This window comes from Peromyscus maniculatus, chromosome 12 (genome assembly GCF_049852395.1).
Source record: "Peromyscus maniculatus bairdii isolate BWxNUB_F1_BW_parent chromosome 12, HU_Pman_BW_mat_3.1, whole genome shotgun sequence".
In the NCBI taxonomy this organism is placed as follows: Eukaryota; Metazoa; Chordata; class Mammalia; order Rodentia; family Cricetidae; genus Peromyscus; species Peromyscus maniculatus.
The window spans coordinates 25,907,024-25,931,809 of NC_134863.1; the positions used below are offsets into that span (position 1 = coordinate 25,907,024).

The following is a 24,786-nucleotide window of genomic DNA, read 5'->3' on the forward strand; positions in this document are numbered from 1 at the left end:
ATCAGACTCTATGAGAACTGCAAAGAATTAAACTGCATAACAAGCCTGATGCTAGAAGTGATGCATTACAGAATCAGTCAGGACATGCTCAAAGTCACTTCTGTTATCAATTTATGGAAATGTTTTTGGCAAATGGAATCCACCCTCTGGAACAAAGTAACTGTTGAGCCAGACACCATGGAAGTTTAGCATTTTACTGTTGATAATGAGGATTTCACAAGATTTCTTCCTCAAGTCCCTAAGGCCCTATGGGTTAATGGTTACCTGAAAATAAAGTATTTGTTATAATCTGTGTGAATTAAAGAGTTGCACTGAGCGAGGTTATAAATTCACTCACTCCTAGAGAAATTTTGGCTGAAATTAGTGATCATCAAAATACACAAATTTGGGGTTAGGATTAATAGATGTTAATCAGGACTCCGGGAAAACAGTGCATAGCTATTCTCAAGGAGAGAGTCTTCTCTCTACATCATCTCATCTCACAAGCTCCTTGTGCCAAGTGACTTAGCCCAGCAGAGGACAGTCGAGTCTAGACACCTACTGTAAACAGAGGAGTTGGCTGGGGAGTTAGTTCATCTGTGGGGAAGACAGTCAGGAGGTCCCCAGGCTGCTGTCTGGATTTGGCATAGCTTAGCAAGGCTGGCTAACTGGAGACAATTGAGCTAGGGCATCAGACAAAGGTTGGGGTCTACTCTGAGGACACGCCAAGCTTACAGGTTAAGTATCAGGACTGAGATGGAGGAGGAACATCCCCAGAGCTCTGTCAAGTCTGTGCAACCGTTAGGGCAGGGAAGCTTGGCTCCTTTTACCTCCAAAGGCTTCTGCAACTTCTCAATAAAGCAGTAATGGGAAAATGGACATAGAGAAGAAAGCAGCATGACAACTGATGCTAGAAAGACCCACGCCTCTTGTATGGAGCCATCTCTGCCAGCCCTATTTTGCCTATCGCTTGGAAACAATCACAAAGCATGCTGGGAAGGTGAACATACGTATCCAAGTATAGACACCCAGAGGGTATCTAGTCCCAAGACTGACTTGACCTCTGTCTGAGCTTTGTATTAGGCAAGAAGCCTGGGGATTTCCCCAGTTTGCACACGGCAGACGCTCTCCCCGGGAAGGGAAAAAATTAATTTGACACGAGCAATCAATCCCACTGGAATGTTTGCGTACACTGAGCCAAGCAGAAATGGATCCTAAAAGGACTGCTTCTGGGAGGTGATGGGAATGTTAATGCTGAAAAATGATCCTGTGTCAAGAACCCAGTATACAATAAAAGAGGAGCAGACACGTTTGCACCCCCAAAGCATGAACAGCATCACAGGCATGCACACAAGCAGCTCATACACGCACATGCAGACTTGCCATGGTCCTGGAAAGGGCTTTGTCAAAGTATGTTACTGTTCAACTACCAGTCACACTTAGCTCTAGTTTTTATGTTTTCTCTTCAAAACGTTTCAAGTTTGAAAAAGAAAGCAATGTCAAATCCCAAAGGCTACGCAGGCCTGAGAAACACTCTCACCTCCTGGGTGATTCCTGTGGTTGCCAGGCTTGGTGGAAGCACATGACCCTTTACCGCAACCGACACAACCCTTGTGAATTACCTGCAGCTTTCACCTCCCCCTCAAGCCTGTATCCACTAACATTAAGCCCTGAAGACTCTCGCCACAGCCGATCTTGCCTCATCAACTACATTTTAGTAGGCTCCTCACTTGAATTCCTGTCTCTAATTTTGCCCCTTGCTACATAATACATCTTAATCCCAGCACTCAGGACGCAGAGGCTGGTGGATCTCTGTGAGTTCAAGGCCAGCCTGGGCTACGGAGTGAGTTCCAGGACAGGCTCCAAAGCTACACAAAAGAAACCCTGTCTCGAAAAACCAAAACCAAAACAAACAAAAAAAATCCTAAATAGGCTTAAGTTGCGATTTTATTGTATCATTTTAATACTTAAAGTATTTTATAGTTTCCCACTGCTCAGAAGATAAAATCCAAATCCTGGAATACAAAATCAAAATCCAGAGAACAGAAAATCCCAGAACTCTCCACATCCTCTCATCGTGCAATCCTCTGACTCTCCCTGGTTTTGCCCACATCTTGCCCTCTGCTCGGAACCCCCTTCCTACCCTCGACACTCCCCCCACTTGTCACTCTGGACAATGTCATTCAAATGTGTCCTACTCTATGGCCATCCCACAAATGTCCCAACAGGGCCTCACCACTCCCGTCATACCACAGGCAACCACAAATTCAGCCCCATGATAATCCCTGGATGATATGAGCTTACAAGTATCATTCGTTGCCCTCTACCAAAATGTGAGTTTCCAGAAGGTCCGGAGACTGTGGGGTAAGGAGATGAAGTTCTGCTGAAAGAAAGCCAAGATGGTAGCTTCATTACCCTCCTTTTGAGAGGATAGAGCTGAGCTGGGTGTATACATGCCCTAGGGAAAGATGGATGTTTTTATTGCCTTTACCACCTTCACTTTCTGACTCCAGGAAAAGTTCAAGGATATGAGTTATAAGAGGATCAGTAAGTCAATTCTCCTCATACCTTGGGAGAAGTGACAGAAGCCGTCCCTAATGAAGACATTATCTAGAGAGCTTGACATGTTCCTAATTGCAGATTTGGCATCCAAAGAAACAGGCTGAGGAGATGCAGGCTTTTCAGCACAGGCCCAGCAGTCCCAGAAACTTGGCTCCGCTTTCAAAACACTCATAGGGCCAAAATGGTATGAGACCATCAAAATGATTCCCCCAAAACGGATCAGTGCTCCTGTTCACCAAGCAAGGATGCTAAGTCACATCATGAGCTTGGGCCTCATAGGACATGACCAAGCAGTCTTGAGCTAAAGACAAAAAGCTTCTGATGGGCAAAATGAACGGAAGGGCAGAAAGATCCTAATCCCACCTGCCATCCAGCTCCTATCCCTGGCATCCCCATTCCCTACCTGCTATCCATTCTACTGGGAACGGCTGTGGATAGGAAACACATCCAGTGTGCTCAACTCCGACACTGGCCTCAGAAACAGAAAGTGACTTTCCCAACTGAACAATAGCAATACCAGTCTCCTGATATCCAGCCCACAGTTCTCAACTTGGGTCCAACCATCCAACACCACCACTTACTGATGCCTGTGAGGCAGGGTCTCATTCTATGGGCCCAGGCTGACTTAAACTTGCTCCTTCTGCCTCCACCTCCCAAGTTGTTGGGCTTACAATCCTGTACTGCCATGCCTAGCGTGGTTGCTTTATTTTCAACCTAGATTTACCTAGCCTGGCCTAGTTCACCAGCCCCCCAGTTCCTGCATCCTTCACAGAGGGCAGAGTTACAATTTTCCTCAAAATAATAATAATAATAATAATAATAATAATAATAATAATAATAATAATGCTTCTAGAACTTGAACTCCAGAGCCCTGGAATGAGAGCAGTACATAGAATACAAAGGTTTCAGAGAAACCCTGTCTCAGGGGGAAAAAAAAAACCACAAAGGTTTCTATGTTAAAATAGGTAAAAAACGATTTTAGTTTAAAACCACAGTGAGCAAACAGCTCCACCAAAGAATCTGTTACTAAAATTGATCTTATTAATATTTACTGTAGCCTTCCTATAAAAATGATGTTCACAACCACTTTGGCCTGATGTTGAAGGAATGAACATCATTTGAAAGCAAAAAAGCCAACTGGGTCTGGTTATTTTAGAAGGCTGAAATGACTCAGAAATCAGATCCTGGCGAGGTCCAGGGGAACTAGACCCCAGCACAGGCTCCTACCTCAACCATCAGTCAGACTTCTAAGACCCAAACATCAGCTTCTTGGAATGCAGGCCTCTGTGGGACAGCTCAGTGTGGAGCCCATCACTACCCCATCCTCCCTGAGACCCTCTGTTCCACATCACACACTACGTACCAAGTGCTCATCACATGCCTGCTGGAAGAACCAACCCCGCCACCCCCTTGCATGTTTACATGCACATAATCTCATACATACATATATGTATGAAGGGCCCTAGAGCAATGCAATCTGGAAGTCAGAAGCATAATTTCTCAAGCCTTGGTTTCCCAAGCCATGTCTAATTTGGGCAATACTTTTTAAAGTGTTACATATTTTCCTCTTTTGCATGTCCTTACGTACATTTAACCTCCCCCTTGCTCTACCAGAAACGTTTATTCGCCTCAGGGAAGTTCAGGATAGTTATAGCAGCAGGCAAAGAGAAAATGTCAATGCTCAGCTGTTGATACCCGGCATAGGATTTTTTTAGTACGCGGCTTGAATAACTAAGCTCCCATGAACATATCAAGAGCCAGCCTGGGTGGACCTAGCGGTGAGATTACTTTGAACCAGAACTGAGGAGTACTAAGGACGCAACGCAGAGGGCTCTGCTGCCATGAGGAAGACACGGAAGCCCTCCTCAAGCATTTGGAGGGTGTGGGGACACTTCAATCCAAAGCAAAGAGTAGGGTCTCGGCTCCTGTTACTAACAGTACCATCTCAACTCTAGTCAAATCTGAGGGAAGGCAGCTCTAGAATAATCCAGCAGGTATGACAGGATCTAACAACTCAAGGATTGCACACACACACACACACACACACACACACACACACACACACACACTTCTCCAAAGAAAAACCAAACAACCCGCTTCAGAGCTCCAGAGCAGGGTTTCTGTTTTCCTTGTATCTCCTCACAGCTGGCACCCAAGCAACAGGGACATCCACAAATCTCTGTTTCTTAGTGGTAGTGCTCTGAGAACCAGAGACCAGAGGAAGGCCTGGGGTCTGGTCTCAGTGGCTGTGATGTACCAGGACTTTGACTCCATGGGCAAAGAGTAAGGACTTCAATTTTCACGCCAGCCATCAATCAGCATAATACTACAAACAGCAACACTTTGGCCATGCCGTTGCCGACATCCGTACCAAAGACCAGATCAGATTGGCTCCATACAGAGAGCAGGGGAAACCAACAAGCATGCTGTGGCTCCATCTTTCTCCTGCCCCCACAATGACCAGCTGCATGAGCACCTCTTTATACCCAGGCCCTGTTCTAAAGAGAAGTGATAAACATGTTGGAGGTGGGGATCCATGCAATTGAATAGTTAAATCTCCAGGAAGCATTAATTTAGAACAGACTAGCTGAGAAAAGATTATTATAAAATACTATTATAAAGCAAACAAAAAATGGGTACAAACATACGAATTAGCTCCATTTTAGGAAATACTAAGAGCTACATTTTCTTTGCCTATCTGAGTAATAAGAAGCATGTAACTAAGCCACACTGCTACCCAGCAGAAAGAAAGTCTCAGCCGCTCTCAGCAGGCAGACCAGCCATTCTCTCCTATGAGCATTTCTTGCTAAAGCAAACAGAACACATCACGAAACATTTCCCTCCATCTCCACTGCTGCCAATTTCCTACCAGACATGAAAAAATGCAGTCCTTGAGTGTAGAACAAGCTGTCACTCTTACCCAAGTCCCCTAGCTCAGTTCTCAACCCACACTCAAAACCAAAGGAGACCCCAGAGAAGAGCTGACAAAATCCTGTCTTAGGGAGTCAGCAATTTTGTTTTTCCAAAGTGTTTTCCTTCTACCACCTAACTTTATTTCATACTATTCCTATGAGGTATAGCAGGGAATAGTTGGCCTCTCTTTTCAGATGAGGAAAGAGGGGTCCCATCTGTAAAAACAGGAATATGAACTGGCTTGGCCAGCTCACAGAGCTATTCAGTGGTGGGAAGGAGTGGAGACCAGGGTCTCCTGAATCACATCCCTGGGTGATCCTTGCCAAGGGCGGACAATTACATTTGCATGTACACTAGGATAGTTGCAGTTAACATACACTGCAGCCCACAAAACACATGTGCCTTTGGGGGGCTAATTTTGACTGAGAACCTGGCTCTTAATTTACTGAATGCACACAGTAAAAGAGGCCAGGGGGAGCTTCCGCCAGCCCTCCGTCACTAACAGAGCATCCTTAAACATACCACAGGAAGTTATCTTTGGACAACAAGGACAGGTTGTTCCCCTCTCTTCTGAGGATAAAAGCAGAAGAAATATCCAGAACCCACAGTTTTCCTAGTCACCTTTGAAAAGGATCAAAAAAAGAAAAAAAAAAAAGAGTGGCCCTTCTTAGTATGGTTTGAACTAAATAGCGTCCCAGAAAAGAAAAGGAGAAAAAAAAAAAAAAGCCACGAGTCTATGGAAAATCTGGGTTATGAATGTCTATCCTTAGGAGAATGGTAAATACAATGTAACACACAACAAAATGTAATATAGCTCCTAAAACAAAGCAATGCTGGGCAGTGGTGGTACATGCCTTTAATCCCAGCACTCAGGAGGCAGAGGCAGGCGGATCTCTGGGAGTTCGAGGACAGCCTGGGCTACAGAGTGAGTTCCAGGAAAGGCTCCAAGCTACACAAGAGAAACCCTGTCTCAAAAAACTGGAAAAAAAAACCATAGCATGGTGCTTTTTGTGTTATATAAAAGAGAGCCATGTATTTATGTAAACATATTTATATGTGCAACCCGGCACAACTATCTGTTAGATTTATCAAAACATTATAGGGGAAGAGATCATATGCCCTGTGTATTAGTTCTATATAAATATTTTTATGACAATAAATATCAATATATTTACCCTTTCACACAACCGAGGAGTCTTCTGTGTTCCTACCCTCATACAAACATTATTTGGCCCATGACTGTCTTACTTTGTACAATGAATATATGTGTACTAGTGTGTGTTACATTTAAATTAAGGGGGAAAAATGATTTTGTTCACAAAAAGTCTAACTGCCAGTCCACAATTTGTTTTTCATCTTAAGTCAATAAATCAAAAGCAAATGATGAACCTAAAGAACAAAAGAAATATCTCAAGTTAGCAAACAAGGTTTCTCTGGGCAGTTGGGATTATAGTAGCTTTTGTATCTGCTACATTTCATTGTCTTGTCTAAATGCTCTACAGTAAGCAACAGTAGAATAACAGTGATGCTCCAAACATCCCCGAGATACGAAAACCTAAGTGTTCTATAAAGGGATACCTTAAGACTGATCTTTCTAAATGAACCTTTATCTTCCTATTTAAATTTGTTTAACTTAATAACAGTAAAAACATATAATATGAATTAATGCATCCATGAAATCCCCTTTCTGGTTGACCTCTGGCCATTTTCCCCCTAATCCAAGACCATTAACTATTCAAGGAAAAGAACCATGAGCTGTTTAGTGTGTTTAGCAGCTCTCTCAGCAACTGGTGGAATAACACTAGTCATTCGCTCAGTACTGACAAGTGGGCCCGTTTGCACATTTGCACTTTCCTACTGGGGTTTTCAAAAAAAAAAAATAGAATGCATCTCTATTTACTTTTCCAGTGCTTATGAAAGTTGTGGATATTTATAACCAAGTGTTACAAAGGATCCCCTCTGACTAATTCAGACTCAACAAATAGCTACATTCCAGTGTTGATTTTACCAGTCTTTTTGTTTAAGGTAGAATTGCCTGTCCACAAAAATGACTTTTATTTCCTTTGCACAGTATTGAGTAACTCCCAAATGGCATACACACCAATAATTAGCTTTAGAAAAAGAAAAAGAAAAATCAGGCTAACAAATAATAGTTAAAGCAACTATTATCTGTGAGGCACTCAGCTGGGTGTTGAAAATACAGAAAAGTTCAAAGCAAAATGCATGTACAGTACTGCTACAGAATACAGACATGAACATTTTCCAAGCTAAGACCTCCATAAGGTCTCAGAGCCATCAGTTTCTATAAGGATTTGTGATAACACTGTTGTCCAAACAAGTCTCCTATAAACCTTATTCCCACTCCAGACTTCTTGTCCAAAACACCAACCAGAGACACAGGAATCCTATTTTCATTCCCAACTCAGAACTCACAGAATTGATCAGCTGCAGAACCCTGGAATACTGGTCCACTCTGACCTCACTGGAGAGATCATCTGTTTATGCAATTCTCATTCACTCTCCAGAGAATATGCCCAGTCTGGTCCCTCTCTTCCCAAGCCCCAGTGTCTCTCAGTGCTGGATCTTGATTCTCATGCACAAAGACAGCGCAAGTCAGCTTAATAACAGCTCTAGCCTCTGGCCAGGAAACCACCTAGACCTCCACATATCCACAGAAGTGGTCACCATCCCTTCCAGAGTTAGTCTCTTTGCCCAGGAATCTCATCCTTTTCTGGCTTCTATGGAAGCTGACACCCATCCTGAGCCCTCTCCAGATATTCTACCTTTTAACATGTTCAGGCCCTACCTGAACCATACTGTCTCCTCCTGTGTCTTTTTCAAACATTCAAAGGTTTTCTACTTTCAAAAAAAAAAAAATTAAAAAAAAGACCACCTCAGTAGACCTGATAACCCATTAAAATATTTTACTAAAGTTTATATGTACACATAAAATCACACATATAAGTCTAAAATTTCACACACTTGTAATTAAAAAATATATAATACTACAAAGTGCTCCCAAAAATGTCCTTTTGGTACCATTTAAGTTTTTTCTTTGCTTTCACCACCAGACTCCCTGAATGGCTGTCTGTAGTCACTGTGTTCATTTTTACCATCTTCGCATCCATCTAAACCCAGGTGACCCCTGTTCAGTGATCCTTCTCCACACACACATGCAGGTGAGGCTGCTGATCCCCTGCACTGTCACACGTGATACGCCATCATCCCAGAAACCGCACTGATCCAACACTTGGTCAGGCATCTCCTCAGGCCCCAGTATCTGAGCCTGCCTTGTGCCAGTGCGCTGGGGTACCAGGAGGAGGCTGGGAATCATGAGCTTTCCCTCTCGTCTAAAGCTGCGGCATTATTCCAAGGGAGCATCTTCAATAGCCACAATCCCGACAGGGGGTCCTGCCACTCTCCTGCTCCAACTGTTGATGAGCAGCTCCTCCTTGCCCCCACCCTCCTTTCCAGAACAGTAAGTAGACAGAGATGGAAACCCCACAGGAGCTCTAGACCCCTCCCTCTCGGCCCCCTTTGTCACATCCAATTAACCATCTGTCAGCCTCCAAGACCCCTTCTAGGCTCACTGTCCAGCTGCCAACTCAACACTGTGTGCCTGCCACCCGCTCCCCTTGACGCTCACTGTCCCTGGACTGTGTAAAAAAGTGGAGATTTTAACCACAGCCCTTGTCCCTGCATGTTGTGCCTGAAATAAATGCAACACCACATTTAAAAATAATATCCCTACCTACCTCTACACAGTAGAGGAAGGAAAGAAATAGAGATACAGGAAGGGCAGGAAGGAGGGAGGAAAAGAAGGAGAAAAGGAGAGAGGCTGGGAGGGAGAGGGAAGGAGAGGGGAAGGAGGGAGGGAAGGAGGGGCCTACTAAATGTCACAATATTCATAATTTGGAATAGAAAGGGATTCATCTGGCCAGCAATACAATAATGTTATATATGTAATATAGTCAAACTAGTCATACATATAACCATGTTATATTGCTAGCAACGTGAATGATATGACTATTTATAATGTGACTGTAATTGCCAAATGTTCTATATACCCACAAACAGAGTTAGAGGGAGCACTTTGAGGACAACAACAAGGGTGTGACATATTCCTTCTTGTGTGTGGAGTACTGCTGTGAACCCTGCTCTGCATCTGCTTCCTTCTAGGTCACCTGGGCCTTTAGGAAACAGGAACATCATGAAACAGACACCAGCTCTGACTGGTGCCATCCCCTGGTGGCCAAGGCCCGACCCTCTACAGGAGGCTACCCAGGACCTAGCCTGAGTCAACTCCCATTCTGCTCTCCTCACTCCCAGATCCACCACTTGCCTCGCTGGCTCATTTCCCATAGAAGGTGATTCTGCAGAGCTCACTAGTGTAGCGCAGATCCACTTCAGGAGTGCTAATTTTGGATCTCCAGGCCTTGCATCCCAGTTTTTCTGTACAAGGGCCTCAGAGGGTCACTTCATCCAGACCACCCACTTCAGAGATTACTCATCCCTGACCCCTGCAAGAGAGAGAGAGATTCTTTATACAGGAACTGTTGACCAGGCACCTTGTGTCTTTGGGTCCTGGTTAACCAGTGACTTGACTGAGGTCTGCCTTCCTTCTGGTCCCTAAGAATGAACCATCCTCCTGTGGACCCAGGCGACCCCTCAGCTGATCTTGAGGTCCACCCCTTCATGCTGAAGCTGGGGATTTAGCTGAGTGATAGAGAGTGCTTGTCCAGAACACCTGAGGCCCTAAGTTAGAGGCCACACAAGACAAAACCTATCCCGGCTCACGCATCCATTTCTCTTCTCTTTTCCCAAACACTCACTCTCTACCTCTGGCGTGCCTTCTCCCTCTTCCTCCCCCCAGGTAGTCACATATCTTCCTTCCCTAAAATAAGCCTCCCCTCATGTCTTCTCCCATCTCCAACTACGTCACTATTTTTAACCTTCCCTTCACAGCCAAACCTTTCCAAAGAGTCATCTCTATGCACTCCCACCACTTCCTCCCCGCCACTCGCTGCTCTCCATTCCCTTTGCCATTTTAATTCCACCTCCCCAGCCAGGATTGAAACTCATTTCACAAGTCACCCCTGGTCTGTCTCCCTGGCTGCAGAATCAGTCCCATTTCCTCCAGCCTCCCGGCACCATGGAGCTCCGCGGATCACCTGCTTTTCCTCTAAGCGTTGCTCTCCTGGTTCCCTTCCAGCCCTTCACTCCAATCTGCAGTTCTGCCCTTGGCCTTCTGCCCTTACGTCTGTGTAAGCTTTTCATTTATTATCTCATCTATTCTGATAGCCCCAGCCACAACTTCTTTCAGATATCTCCCAAATCTATATTTCCGACTCTGGCCTCCCTCCAAGGCTCCAGGCTCCCTTCGATACTCGCCTACTGAATCGACACTTCCTTTAGCTGTGCACTGGCACCTGAAATGTAACATGTCCCAAGCGATTTCCCCAAATCCTCCCTCTCCTCCTGGTCCTCACAGCTGCTTCCTCTCCTCCCAACTCCTGGTTTTCACCAAGGGTACCTCTATCATCCCCCTCCCCCCCCCCAGTCACTCAGTCTCTAAGCTTTTTCCAACCTCCTTGATACCTCATATCCGACTTGTCAGGTCCTGTAGGCTCAACCTCCACAAAATCACCTTCTTCCCATGTCCACCCCAGTGTCTCAAGTTCAGACCCTCCTATGATATCACAGTGATCTATCTATCTTTCCCCAACCCGAAGCCTCTTTCTCCATTTTAAGAGAAACCCCACAGGGCTCTCGGATTCACGTTCCTCATCACACCACTGCCCATGTTCAGAGAAATCCACAAACTCCCCCAAACAACTGCAGAAAGATCCAAGTCATTGACCTTTCATTCAAGACATCCATGCTTTAATTCATGAATTAAAACATTTAGTCAATCAATGTGGTCCCCACCCACTTCGCAGTCTCAATTCCCATTGACCCTCTACCTGCATCCTCTGGGTCACAAAGACTGGACGACGACTGTTGCCCATCGAGCACGAATGTTCATGTCCCCTACTCACTGTTCAGCCCGGGAATGCAACACTGCCTAGATTTCCCTCCAAATCCTTCCTCCCAGCGGAAGACAGACCCACTCCCATAACTCTACAGATCATCCACCACTTTTCACTGCTTTGTTTGTTTATTCCTGGTACCCATGTTCCCCAGCAAGTACCTGGCTCACTTCTAATAATGCTATGGGGGCGGAAGGGGAGGAGCCAAAGCTAATTCTCCAAGTTGCTTCTTCACTTCCCTAAATGAATGCCTCTGTCCTCCCCGCAGATACTTTCTGTTCCCTCGCTCCCCAGCACACACGATTTCAAGCGGCTCTATTGATCCAACAACTCTATGGCTGTCAGTCATTTCCTAGTTATTTTACCGCCAGCCATCCACACAAAGGGGAGGCAGGAAGAGTGTGAACTACAAACAGAGATGGGACCGGCTCTCTGTAACCACCTGAGGCTCAGCAGAAGCCAGCCAGCCTGCTCTCACCAGGCTCCAGCCAGTGGCATGGGGCCATGTGGCTCAGGGCCTGGGAAGGGGCTGCAGGGGGCTGGTACATTTACTCCTCTGTGCATGAGTTAAAAACAGAAGTGCCCTGACCTGTTGTAATAGGATGGCCCACCCAGTCCCCTTGGGGAGGAAGAATGATTAGGATCATCTCTCCTCCCCGACTGAACGATCCTGTGGAGGTGAGATTAAATAAGATACTACTTGTCGGAAAAGGCACTTAGAGAAATAGAACGCTCCATTTGAAATAGCTATCTGCAGGTATTTGGATAGCATTGTGCAACTTACAAAGACCTTTTACTGTATCTTATTTGAATCTCTCAACAATTCTATAAGGGAACGGGCGGTTGAAGAGATTATTATCCCCTTCCTATGTAGATGTCAAAGTCACGCATACACGTCATTCAGTAAGTAGGGAGCAAAAGGGAGTATCGCCTTCCTGCTCTCACGCATGACCTTCCTTCACAGACTTTTTCTCCCCTTTCAGCCCATTAAGCCCGAGTGCTCCCAGAGGGAGTATATTTATATTTACATCCATCTCCCTTCCTGCTCTATAGTCTTTCCTTTAATGGTTTTATATACTTCCACAGTGTATGACTGCAGCAGACACTCACTACGGATTTGTCAAACAAGTGACTGAAGGGAGGAGCGCTGAGACCCAGAGTTGGCCTTCTGAACTTAAGCTTCCGAAACTGTAAAGCAAGCTTTATTGGTCCCATTTTTTTCAGAATTCCTGAAGATGAGCATTAGCAAGTAATTTACCCAAGAGCAAACCCCCAGTTAGTGCTGCGCTTATCTGATCCCAGGCGCACGGTCTTCTGGCTAGTCCAGGGTTCCCCTGTCAGTAAGTGCTGTTGACAGGTTTTGACCGGGTAATTCTTTCCTGCGCACTGTAAGATAGTTAGCAGCACTCTAGTGCTGTCTACCAACTAGCAAACTGTTCCATGAGTTGTGCCAAACCCTCCCCCCACCCCCCAAAAAAGTCTCCAGATATTGTCAAATGTTCTCTGGGATGCGGGGCAGGATTACTCCTGTGCTATCCCTATATGGCCCAACTCTAGATATAAAAGCCAAGTGCAACCAGGAGGAACTCTGAAAAGTATTTGTTGTTCTCAAAAGTCTAAGGAGAACCCCTAGTTCATTTGCTCTGGGTCAGAGATTCACAAGCAAGAAGTTTTCATACTTGTAACATCATTTATTTCTGTAGCTCTAGTTTATCGCAATGTCTCCTCTCTTTCCATAAGGGACTATGATATACAGCTGGACAGAACTGCCAAGAACCATCTCACTGGCAGCCAGTGATCCAAGGATGAAGTCTGGCCTCCACAACCTTACAGAGGTAGACCTGGATGCCATCAATATATTCCGAAATAAATTAATGTAGACATCACCTACCTAAAATACAATATCCTCTCTCCAGAAACACAGAGTGCTCTCAATACTCCTCCAGAAGTTCCTGAACAAGGGTATGACTAAACGTCCAACTCATGACTGATGGAAGCAAGAGAGAATTTAAAAGATACAATAAGCCTGGAGCTGAGTATGCTGGATAGTTTATGTCAAGTTGACACAAGGTCAGGTCATCTTGGAAGAAGGAATCTAAACTGCGAAAATAACTCCAAAAGGACTCCGCTGTAGGTAAGTCTGTAGGGCATTTTCTTGATTGATGGTTGATGTGGGAGGGCCCAGCCCACTGTGGGTGGTACCACCTCTGGGCAGGCAATGCCAGCCAGCTCGGAGAAGGTGGTTCCTGGGGTGTACTAACAAACTGAGCAAGCCAGGAGGAGCAAACCAGTACGCACTCTTCTATGGCCTCTGCCTCAGTTCTGCCTCCAAGTTCCTTCCCTGTCCTGACTTTCCCTCCGTGATGGACTGTGTTTGGGACGATAGGCTGACATCAACCCTTTCGTCCCCAAGCTGCTTTTGGTCATGGTGTTCTAGCACAGCCACAGAAACCCTAACTAAAACACTGGGCATCATGTTTACCTTGTGAAGTGTCAAGAGTAATGTCAAAGGAGATAATTTCCTTAGTTGCAGAAACAGGTGAGAGAATGTCTCCCTTCTCAGGTACCTGGCAATGTACAGACTATGCACTGATATTCACTCAAAGGACTGCATACGGAGTATTTTGTTATTTCAGAGTCTTCCTTTTCTATGATGGGAACTGACAGTGTTTTGTTTTTTTATACAGGCAGGCTGGAGGTGTTATCTAAGTCTGAGAAATGATGCAGTGAGTGGCACATCCCATCGTCTACAGTCAACAACTGCCTATGTCTGGACCGTGTTTGTTCTATCTCTAAAGGAGATGGGATTTTTGATGGATTGTAAATTATTTTAAGGACTTTATACTTACCTCCAAAAAGAAATAATTTCAATGGGGAAGCAGGTCCTACATAGAGGGAAAGGCTAAGCAGTAATACAATATCACCAATGCAGTGAAAAGAATACAGATACTAGAGGTTTTATAGAGGTAGTCGTAAACTGCAAATCTTGAAGAATGTGTTGGATTTGGAGGCTGTGGAGTGGGATGGGGATGGATCAATAAGAGTCAAGATCCTCTAAGACAGTGAGACGGGAAGCTGGCTGGAACTGAACAGCTAAGTATGGACTTGACCCACAGGCACCAGGGAGTTACTGCAGGTTTCCTAGACCAGATAGTAACGTGGTGAAAAGAGTGTTTCGGGAAGTGATATAAGCCCAGGGGACAGTGTAGAGAGGGGATAGATTATGAAGGATGAGAAGGGGCTATGAAAGGAGTCCATGGAGGACTGGCCTGAGGCAATCACCCTGAGGGTGAGCAACAGGCTAAGTATGTAGGGCTATGCAGCAAGGCTTGTTAGAGGAGAGAAATTCCCCCCGAATGAACTAACGCCAAAGTTTTAAACATGACCGGGAAAGAAAAGATGCCACTTACAGAATTGAGGAAGTGAAGAAGAAGAGAAGGTGGTCTGGGGAGTTGGAAACACAAACAGAGCCGAGCTGAGCTTGGCCAAGGCCCAGTTGAAAGCATCTTTCCAGTTGGAATGTCTGGATGCAGAAGCCAAAGTTCAACAGAAAGTTGAACACAGAACATCCCTCACATCAACTTCTTTTCATTTTTCCTAGCCTTTCGCCTTTGCACTTTAAAGAAAAGATTCCTCTTTTGCTCCCCAAAGCTAAGCTCTGAGTTGTGTTATGGCGCCTACTCTTCTGTCTTGCCTCTGCGATCCCACGCAGCGTCTTCTGCGTTTCCTCTCCACAGCTTGCTCTCTGTCACCCCAAACCACCCATGACAGAAAACCCAAACACCTTTCCCGACACTAGTGTGCCACCCTGTCTCTTCCTGATAAACTACAAGTGACTATGTCCTGCTTGCCACCCCAAATGCCCACCCTGAGTGCCCCTTCTGATCCTGTGCCTCCAAAGTCAGCTCCCAGGGTTTCATTTTTCAATTCCTCCTACTCAGCCTGTCTGCCCCATCATCACATCAGAGCTCACATGGACTCCCTGGGGTCTCCGGGATCCAGAATCCTTTCTGCCATTTCCAAAATAAGACCTCTTTGCCCTTCTTCCTCCACCTCCTCCGTCTGGAAGCTTCAAGTACACCAAGTCTTCCAAATCAGCACGCCTGCTCCTACCCATGCCTTGAGTCCACATATCCAACTCCAAAATGACTCCATTTAGATGTCCACGTCCAGTTCTTCATATATACATACATACATAAAGCATCTGCCTACTGTCCTCAACCAGACCACATCAGCCAGCTGGGACACTGTCCATCCTTGGGTGTCAGTAAGTCTTGGCATTTCTACCTCTAATAATGTCTCTCAGAGTCAGCCCTGGCTCCCCATCCCTTCTGCCATCAATACGAGGCAAGCTCCCAGCCTCCATCTCAGCCATGGATGACCTCTACATCTCCCTACATCTTACCTTTATTTTTTTTTTCACTTAAGTTCCCCCAGACTAATCTTCCCAAACACGACTTTCTTTATGATGTGTCCTTGCTCAAACACTGGCAACGAGTCCCTAGTTCCCTTGAATCAAATCCAAACTCCTCTTCAGAAGGTTTCAGACTCCCTTATTTGTTTCTATTATACTTAGCCAACCCTGTTCCCGTCCTTACTAACCCACCCTTTCCCCTTAGTCAGCCCAGGCTCCCCAGAAACCCAACCTTTTTATCTTTGCTCAATCTCCCTGCCCCCTCTTCGAAGACCACCCTAGGCTCCACATTCTCTAGTTCTGGTGACCCTCTAACATACAGGATCCTAACCTTTAGCGATCAATTAATTAGCAATCTGTAAGTTCTTGAGGACAGAAATCACTTTGGATATTGTGTCCCACAGCAGAAGATTCCTAGTAGGTGTTAAAAAGTTCTTGTGGGTCAATAGTCCCATCCAGTCCTGAGCCTTCCTATCTCCTGTTGCCGCCTTACAGCCATGACCAGTAAAAAAAAAAGTTTAAATTAAAATAAAAAACCAGCAAGATACTTTCTCAGGCTTGAAACAGAATTCTCAGGAAGACAATCAGGACTTTGCCCATCCATACTATACTGTAGGATAGTGTGTGGGAGTGGGTCGGGTTCTATAACTTCGTAAGTGCGAAGAAGTAAGATTTGGAGACTCTCATCTAATCAGTTGGTCCCGAGAACTAAAAACTCCAAACAATCAGAAAGCAGGTAAGCAAAACAAGTAAACTGACTATATTATTTAAATCATGCCTAATTAGAGACATAGTATGCCAGAGTTTTGACAAAGTAATTGCCAGTCTGGTCTTTGTACAGGCAAAATTTTTTTCGCCAGAAAGAAGGGGATAATTCTGGTGGTGGAAACTTTGAACAATCTGTTTGGTGGTGTCTTGGTTGTTCAGTTGAGTACATTTATAATTCAGCCAGCCAACCAGGTACGGAGCCACGTTCCACAGAAGACATGAATCAAAATCGAGAAGGTTCAGAAACCTGGTCTTTCCAGGCTTAAGAATCTCCAGCCCTGGCCTCGGCTTTGCCTGCAAGTGGGGTGTGGGTCAAGGGGCAGAGCACAGGGCCATGGGGCAGGAAGGCACTATTCTAGACTCCCCCCTTAGCAGCTTGTCACGGGTCATCAATCATTTGCAGGTTTGTGTATGAAGGGTTTAGACCTTCTGAGTCTAAGCGCACAAGGCGTCTAGCCTCCCTCGAAGCCACCACCACCACCTCCTTGAAGCAAGCAAGGCTGCCCTGTCAAAGGACATCACCGCCATAGGAAACTGACCCCGGCCCACTTCGTACCCCGTGGTTTGAAACCAGCCTAGACAATGTAACCTAAGAATTGCTTTTGGACGGCCCTGGGGAAAGGAATAAACTAACAAGTCTCTAGAATTGGAAGCTACAAAATTAAATGCCTATCCAAAAAGAAGACAAGAAAAGGGAGGAGAAGAGGAAGAGGAGAGGTGAGGAGAGGAAGATTATGAATTCATACACACAGTGGTTTGTTTTTTTCCCCAGAGGTTCAAAAAAAAAAATACAGCTGCTTGGCCAGGCTGGGATGCAGGTGGGGTCTGGTGGACCTCCTGGTGAGTGCCTGGGTCTCACTAAGTTTTCAGAGCCTTCCCCTAGATTCAGGGTTATAAACTCGAGTCAGGCACCTTTTTAGAATCCCTGCTTTACTTTTTAAGAGAGGAACGAGGACCAAAAGAGAAAGGAGGGGCAGGGAAGGCGGAAAGTGAAAATGCTGACTCCTGGGATGGGGGAGGAGGGGGGAGGGCAGGCTGCGCCCTGGAAGCAGGAAAGGATGACAGGAGCCTCTTCCCCTTTCCCAGACCCTGGCATCAACTCCTGTCCTCCAGCTCTTTCCTCTCTAGGCCAATTAGAGGTGACCATATGGGCCAATTAAGCCTTGACTTCCAAAGCCACAAGTTCCCCCACAAAGAGCCCTACTCCCTTCCTCGTAGTGGACCTCCAGCGTCAAGCAACAGCTTTCAGAAACAAATGGATGCGAAGCCGTCAGAGCTAACCTGACCCCTGACCCCCACCAGTTCGTGTCCTCTGATCCAACTTTCCCAAAGGGAGGGCAGATGCGTGGGGCATCCATAACTTATCAGAGTCCTTGGGACAAAGATTTCCAGACAAAATGGTTGCAGACGTGTGGGGGAGCTGAGGAACTGCACAACGGGGCTGGAGGAAGCTACAGGTACAGGAGAGATGGGGACTCCTTGGTGATGATGAGACGTCTGAAACAGGGCTACAGGTGGTAGGAGAGGAGGGTGATTCGTGTGTGTTCTGGTGAAGGGACGGTGGAGCCAGCGAACAAGAGCCGCGATAGACCTACTGCATGCGAGGTGCAGAGGCGCAAAGCGCTGGAAAGCCAACCCAGGCTCCACGCGCCGCAGGCAAGCAAAGATTTGGTGGGTGTGTATTGAGAGGGACGCTAGCTAACTCACACTTCCAGAAATACGCGATTCTTAGGTAAAACTCATCGGTTCCCCGAGCTGGAGCAAGGACCAAGGAGCAAGTCCAAGGTGCCCACGGTCCTCCCAGCCGGTTGAAAGTCCCAGAAGCTGCTTCCCCACACGCACCCGGCACGATCTCTAGTCGTCTGACTCCTGCCTGTCAGTCTGCAGCCTGAGCGCCTCGCGACCCCTGCTGCCCCTCTAGGCACATCAGGGCCCCGGGCCCTGGAGGGAAGAAGGGGCACCGACCTCGGGCGACCCCAGAGCCCCGCAGACAGGCACCGTGAGAGTGGGGAGCAGAGGGAGGGGCCGGGACACCGGGAGCTGGAAGCGGCGCGCTGCAAAGTGATCCAACATCGCCCGGAGAAGGCGGCCCGAGAGGACCGCCTCCCGCCTCCCCAACACAGACTCCCGCAACTGGGGTGAACGCCGAGGGGCGCCCAGCCCCCCACGCCCTCCCCAAAACGCAGCCAGCACGGCCAGAACAACGTGAACCTCCACAACTCCAGCCCCGACGACCACGGGGGGCCGCCTCCGACACGCACGCCCCAGCGGCAGCCTGCCGTCCCCAAACTTGTCCGAGACGCCGCGTCCGAGGCGGCCGCCCTCACCCCCAGCCCCGGGAGCCCTGCCTGACCTTACCTGTCCGGAAAAAGGCGTCCACGTCCGAGTCGGCGGCTCCCCCTTCCTCCGCTGCCCCCTCCGGGGGGTTCATGACTGGGGGAGGGCGTCCGCGGGCAGCCGGGCGCCGGCGAAGCCTGGGGCCGAGGGCGGCGCGGCGCCCGGGGGGCGGAGGGCGCGGTGGCCGTGGCCACTGAGCCGGTGGCCGCGGGGCTCGGGGCGCGGGGCGGGGGGCTGCGGCGGGGGGGAGCGCCGAGCCACCTTAGGCGGCGGCGCGCGGCGGGCTGGGGGCGCCTGCCGCCGGTTCCCCCATGGTCCCCTTCCCCGGGGCGCTGACCGCCTGCTGTCTGGCCCGGGCCGGGGGGTCCCCGCTGCCTGCGCGCCCGCGGTGCCCGGCAGCGGCAGCTGGCTCTCCTCGCCCGTCCGCCTGTCTCTATTGTTCAGCCCCGCTCGGCTCTCTCCTCTTTATTTTTCCTCCTCCCTCCCACCCTCCCTGTCTCCCTACCTCCTCCCTCCCTCGCTCTGCTCTCTCTCTCTCCCTCTCTCTCTCTTGCTACCTCCCTCCCGGCTCCCTGGCTGGCTGGCGAGCTCTCGGGCTCCCCCTCTGGCTCCCGCCGCCGCGGCTCCCGTGGCTCCTCCCGGACTCCCGCTCCCTTGGTCCGGGCCAACAATGACCCGGCAAGCGCCGAGCTGCAAGGACGATCCCGCGGGCCCGGGGCCTTGCAGCGGGCACCCCGCGGCGCGGCTCGCCCTTCCCCGAGCCCCGTGCCCGCCCTCCCGGAGCTCGGGCCGAGCTATTGTTCCGTGCCGCACTAGGCCGGCTTCCTGAGCCCCGCAGGAAAAGCCCGGGCCGAGGAGACGGCAGGGCGGAGGGCGGGGCCGCCGGGCGCTCGCCGGGCTCGCGGGGGGCTCTGCGGCCGCTGCGCGCTCAGCTGCGCTCCGGGTCCCGCCACCTCCCCGCCCCACCCTGCTCCCAGGTGCGCGCTGGGAACCCCGACCTTCCCGGCCACCTCTTTCAGCCCTCCTGCTCAGTCCCCAAGCCGGACTGGCCTGTCCCTAGAGGCTGGACTTCATCCTTCTCCTTCCTGACCAGCCCCTGGTCGCCCTGCCCTCCGAGGCCTCTGGATCCTCGTCACCATGCCTCCTTTTGGGCTGTTGTTCTTTGCCCCCATTCAACGCCCCTTTGAACATCTCTGAGCGCCTCTGAGAATCCTTGTCCCGTTTATTCTTCGGTAGATGCCTCCCTGCCTCTCTCTCCTGTCTTGTCACTCTTTTGTGTCTCTTATTTGTCTCTGTCCTGCCATGGTCCTTGGCCCGAATCTCAGGGCTCCTCTTGGACAGCTGTCAGACTCCCTAATCCTGGGGGCCTTTCTGTCTTCCGTCCTTCTCTCTCCAGAGAATGGAGAGATCCAGTTGGCCTGGATAAAGGGGGTGTTACAGCGAGCTGAATTTCAATTAAAGTAGAAAGAAGAGCTGAGGAGGAACGGGCTTTAAAAAAAGGAAAGAAAAAAAGCAGGCAGATGTTGTATGGAGTAATTAATGTAGTGATTGAATTGTGGCAATCGGTTTTAAAGCAATAATTGAACAATAATTAGTCGGTAGTGTGTTAGTGGCCATGGAACCCACAAAACAGGGGGTCTTTAGACCTGAGAACCTAATGTGATGTGTTGAGGGCTGTCTGCGGCTGTCTCGCCCCAACAGTTGGAGAGAGGAGGCAGTACCTGACCTGATGTGTTAGAACGCGCCTAATGGGAAAAAACAGGTGCCCCCAGCTAAGGCTGATGTCTTACTACCCGTTATCCCTGATCTCCTGAATCTGTTTGTCTCTGGCAATCTAATTTGGTTCTACCTCTCTCCTGGGACCAAAGCACCTGGGACCTCTCCAGATCCAGGGTAACCCTGGCAGCCGGTAAGAGGGATCAGGTCTTTAAGTCAACACCTTTCTGAACTCGTCTTCCTTTTGCTTTTCTCTGCCTCTTTTTTCCTACCTATTTTTTTTTTTTGTAAGTAACTACGCCCAAACTTGAGCACACCTCTCAGACCTATATGGAAACTTGAGAGCCACCAGCCCCCAGTAGTGACTGTGAGATTACAAGTTAATTGCCTTAAGATCGAATTCATTTGGCCCTGGTATCATCAGCTGGCTTACAGGCAGATGTCCCTACCTGCTACCTTCTCTAACAGTGAGGATACATTTGTCTTTTCTCATTCTTCCCATACCTTCAGTCTGTCTATTCCCTAACCTGCCAGCTTGCCCACATGCACATGCCCATGACACCAAAGCATCAGCTTCCAATGCAGGTAAAGAACCAGAAATGTTATATATATGTAAAGGAAGTTTCTTGTCAAAAATCTCAAAAGATAAAGCCAAAAATGAGAGAATACCCTACATAATGACACATTTTCTATTAAATTTCTATTAAAACGTTAAACATTCATGGCTATATTGAGATCAGAAAAGAAGATTTCAGAGCAAAAACTATTACTGCAAATAGAGATGGGCATTTCAATCAACAAGCAGACGTAATGAACGATCCTGAAAGTGTATAAACCTTGTAAGGGAGCAGGGCGGTGGTGGTGCAAGCCGGGTGGTGGTGACACATGCCTTTAATCCAGCACTCAGGAGGCAGAGCCAGGCAATCTCTGTGAGTTCGAGGCCAACCTGGTCTATAGAGATCCAGGACAGGCACCAAAACTACACTGAGAAACCTTGTCTCAAAACAAACAAACAAACAAAAATCTTCTAAGGGGCTTTGAAATACATGAATCAAAGTTGATAGGGCTCTTGCTGGCTGGAATCTGTCAACTTGACACAAATTTAGACATATCTTGGAAGCAGGAATCTTAATCGAGAAATGCCCCCGTAAGATCGACCTGTAGCCAAGTCTATGGGGTATGGTCTTGACTAATGATTGCTGTGGGTGTGGAGGTGAGTGGCCCTCCCACTCATGAGGACAATGCCACCTCTGTGAAGGTGCTCCTGGTTGTATAAGAAAGCAGTCTGAACAAGCCAGTAAGTAGAGTTCCTCCATGGCCTCTGCTTCAGTTCCTGCCTCCAGGTTCCTCCTGCCTTGAGTTCCTGCCCTGACTTTCCCTCAGTGATGGAGTGACCTGAGAGTTGTAAGATGAAACCAACCCTTTCCTCCTAAGTTGCTTTTGGCCATGGTGCTTATCACAGCAGTAAGAACCCCAACTAAGACTGGACTTCAAGGAGAAGCAGACAATTTCACAATTGCAGCCGGAGATTTAGCATGTGTCTCTTAATAATTGATAGAATGCTGAGACGAATCATCAGGCTTTAGAAGACTTAAACAACACTATCCACCTGACATTGACATTCATAAAACATTTACAAAGCTCCCCTTAAAAACAGCAAATAAACATGGGATTTTTTTTTCAAGTAAACAGGTAATATATCAGTAAAAACCAAGTCTAAGCCATAAAACAAGTCTCAATAAATTTAAAGGGATCAAAATAATCCTAATGCAAAATGTTGCTTTTAGGAGATCACAAAATGCAAGTTCTCCAGACACAACAGAATTTTAAAAAAATCCATAACAAAAATAAAATCTGGGAACCTCCCAAATATTTGGAAACCAAAAAAACCCAAACATCTAAATAAACCACATCAGTTAAGAACTCAAGGGGGAGGGACTGGAGATGCCTCAGCAGTCAAGAGCTCTTAGTGCTCTTGCAGAGGACTAGAGTTCAGTTTCCAGCACCTATGTTGGGTGGCTCACAACCAACCACCTGTAATTTCAGCTCCAGGGGATCCAACAGTCTCTTCTGGACTCCAGCTGGCACCTGCACACACATGCACATACCTATATACAGACACATACATATTATACATAATCATATTTCTTAAAAATAAAATAAGTAAAATGGGATATAGCATGAATTCACAACAGTTACAGATACATGCACTGGACCTGCAAAAGAATGAATACTCAGGTATGGATGGAGAAGGGATTCAGGGGGCCCAACTGATAACTGCTGAGTTATAATGTTATCAATAGATTCAGGGAATGAGGAAATCATTGTCCTTCAGTTATGTGGCCAAGAATGACTCCACCGGGCACCAATGAACACTTCCAATCCATAGTCACACAGACCCTAGCCAAACTAAATGGGTCACAAAACAAAACTGAAAGTAACAAACTTGGGAAAGGGACTGGTAGAGATGAGAGGGCTTGAAAGGGAGATAAACGATGGCAGGGTGAAAGCAGTAAGAGTGCATTACATACATGTATGAGACGTCCAACAAAATCAATAAACGTTATGAAAGAATATTAAAAGGAAGCTTAAAGTGAATAAAAATGAAAGCACAACATAAAAACAATCTGTGGGATGGCAGCTGAAGCAACACTTAGAAATTTATAGTGCTAAACACTATTAAAAAAAGTTCTCACAATATAAGCATGAACAGAAATGTCAGTTAAAGCCACTGATTTGTGCAATTAACATGCGCAATAATTATAAACTTCTACAAAAGAAGCTAAAGAAGAATAGAAAATGTAAAATACCAGTGCAGAAAGCAATTACATTTGATATAAGGAATAAAGAAAAATAAATAAACCCCAAACTTAGTTGACAAGATTAAAAAAAAAAAAAAAGATAATCTTCCAGTCAGACTGATAGTTAAATAATGGATAAAAGTAGTGCTATAGTTGGCTCAGAGAGAGGAGGCATCACTACAGGCTTGGCAGACACCCAAAGAGCAATGGAGAAATATCACAAGTAAGTTTATGCTAATAAATTTAGCAACTTACATTAAATGAACAAATTCCTTCAAAGGTACAACTAGTAAAGCTCACCCAAGAAGAAATAGATAAATATCCATATAACCATTAAAGAAATTGTTTATAGCTTTAAAATCTTCCCACAAAACACTCGTATTTATAGGGCTTTAAAAATGGTAAATTCTATGAAACGTTTAAGAAAGAAATAATATGATTTCTTTTTGTTGTTTTTTTTTTCTAGACAAGGTTTCTCTGTGTAGCCCTGGCTTTACTGGAACTCACTCTGTAGACCAGGCTGGCTCAAACTTAGAGATCCACCTGTCTCTGCCTCCTGAGTGCTAGGATTAAAGGCATGCGCCGCCGCCGCCGCCGCCGCCGCCGCCGCCGCCACCACCGCCACCACCCATGATATGATTTCTATAAAGACTCTCCCATAAACATGAACATGATGGAATAGTTACCAACTATTTTTTTATGAACCCAGCGTTAACCTTATGACAAAACTAAATGGAGACCATTTAAAAGTGTGGGATACTATAGACCACAATCCTTATGAAGACAATGAAGAATTATTAGTAAAATGTTAGCCTATCAAGTCTCATAATGTATAAAAAAAAAGGTTGAATATCATGACAAGATGGGGTTATTTCAAGGAAGCAAGGTTAGTTTTTAGTTTGAAAATCTATCAGTGAAGCTGATGTTGGGAGTTGCATTGTATCCCACAAAAGATGCACTGAATGCCTAACCCGTGAATGTGACCTTATTTGTAAACAAGGTCTTTGCAGATAGCATTAAATCTGTATGGCCATTAGAATACAGCTTAATCCAATATGATATGTGCTTGTTGTTATATTATATATAAATGGTTATATACATATTAGTATAATATATGTGATTATACATGATGTGTTTTAAAAGAAAGTCATATGAGGATCTCAACAGATGCAGAAAAAGCCAAATGGATGGCAAAGTCTAACATTCAGTTCTGATCAAAACTCTTAGGAATTCAAGCAACTGCCACTTAATAGAAAGCATATCCAAA

At 46.7% G+C, this 24,786-nt stretch overlaps 1 protein-coding gene across 5 annotated transcripts in view; it reads right to left on the reverse strand.

Annotated features, from left to right (window-relative positions):
• Positions 1–19,469, reverse strand: part of Kalrn (kalirin RhoGEF kinase) — a 605,995-nt gene extending 586,526 nt beyond the window's left edge. For 2 of the 5 annotated variants that reach the window (XM_042259225.2, XM_042259223.2), the window contains exon 1: positions 19,024–19,469. In XM_042259225.2, coding sequence (XP_042115159.1) covers positions 19,024–19,096 — 73 coding nt within the window. In that variant the 5' untranslated portion in view covers positions 19,097–19,469. The remainder of the gene's footprint in view (positions 1–19,023) is intronic. The other 3 variants (XM_015993393.3, XM_042259218.2, XM_042259217.2) reach the window with 3 other exon arrangements.
• Positions 19,470–24,786: the final 5,317 nt, after the last annotated feature.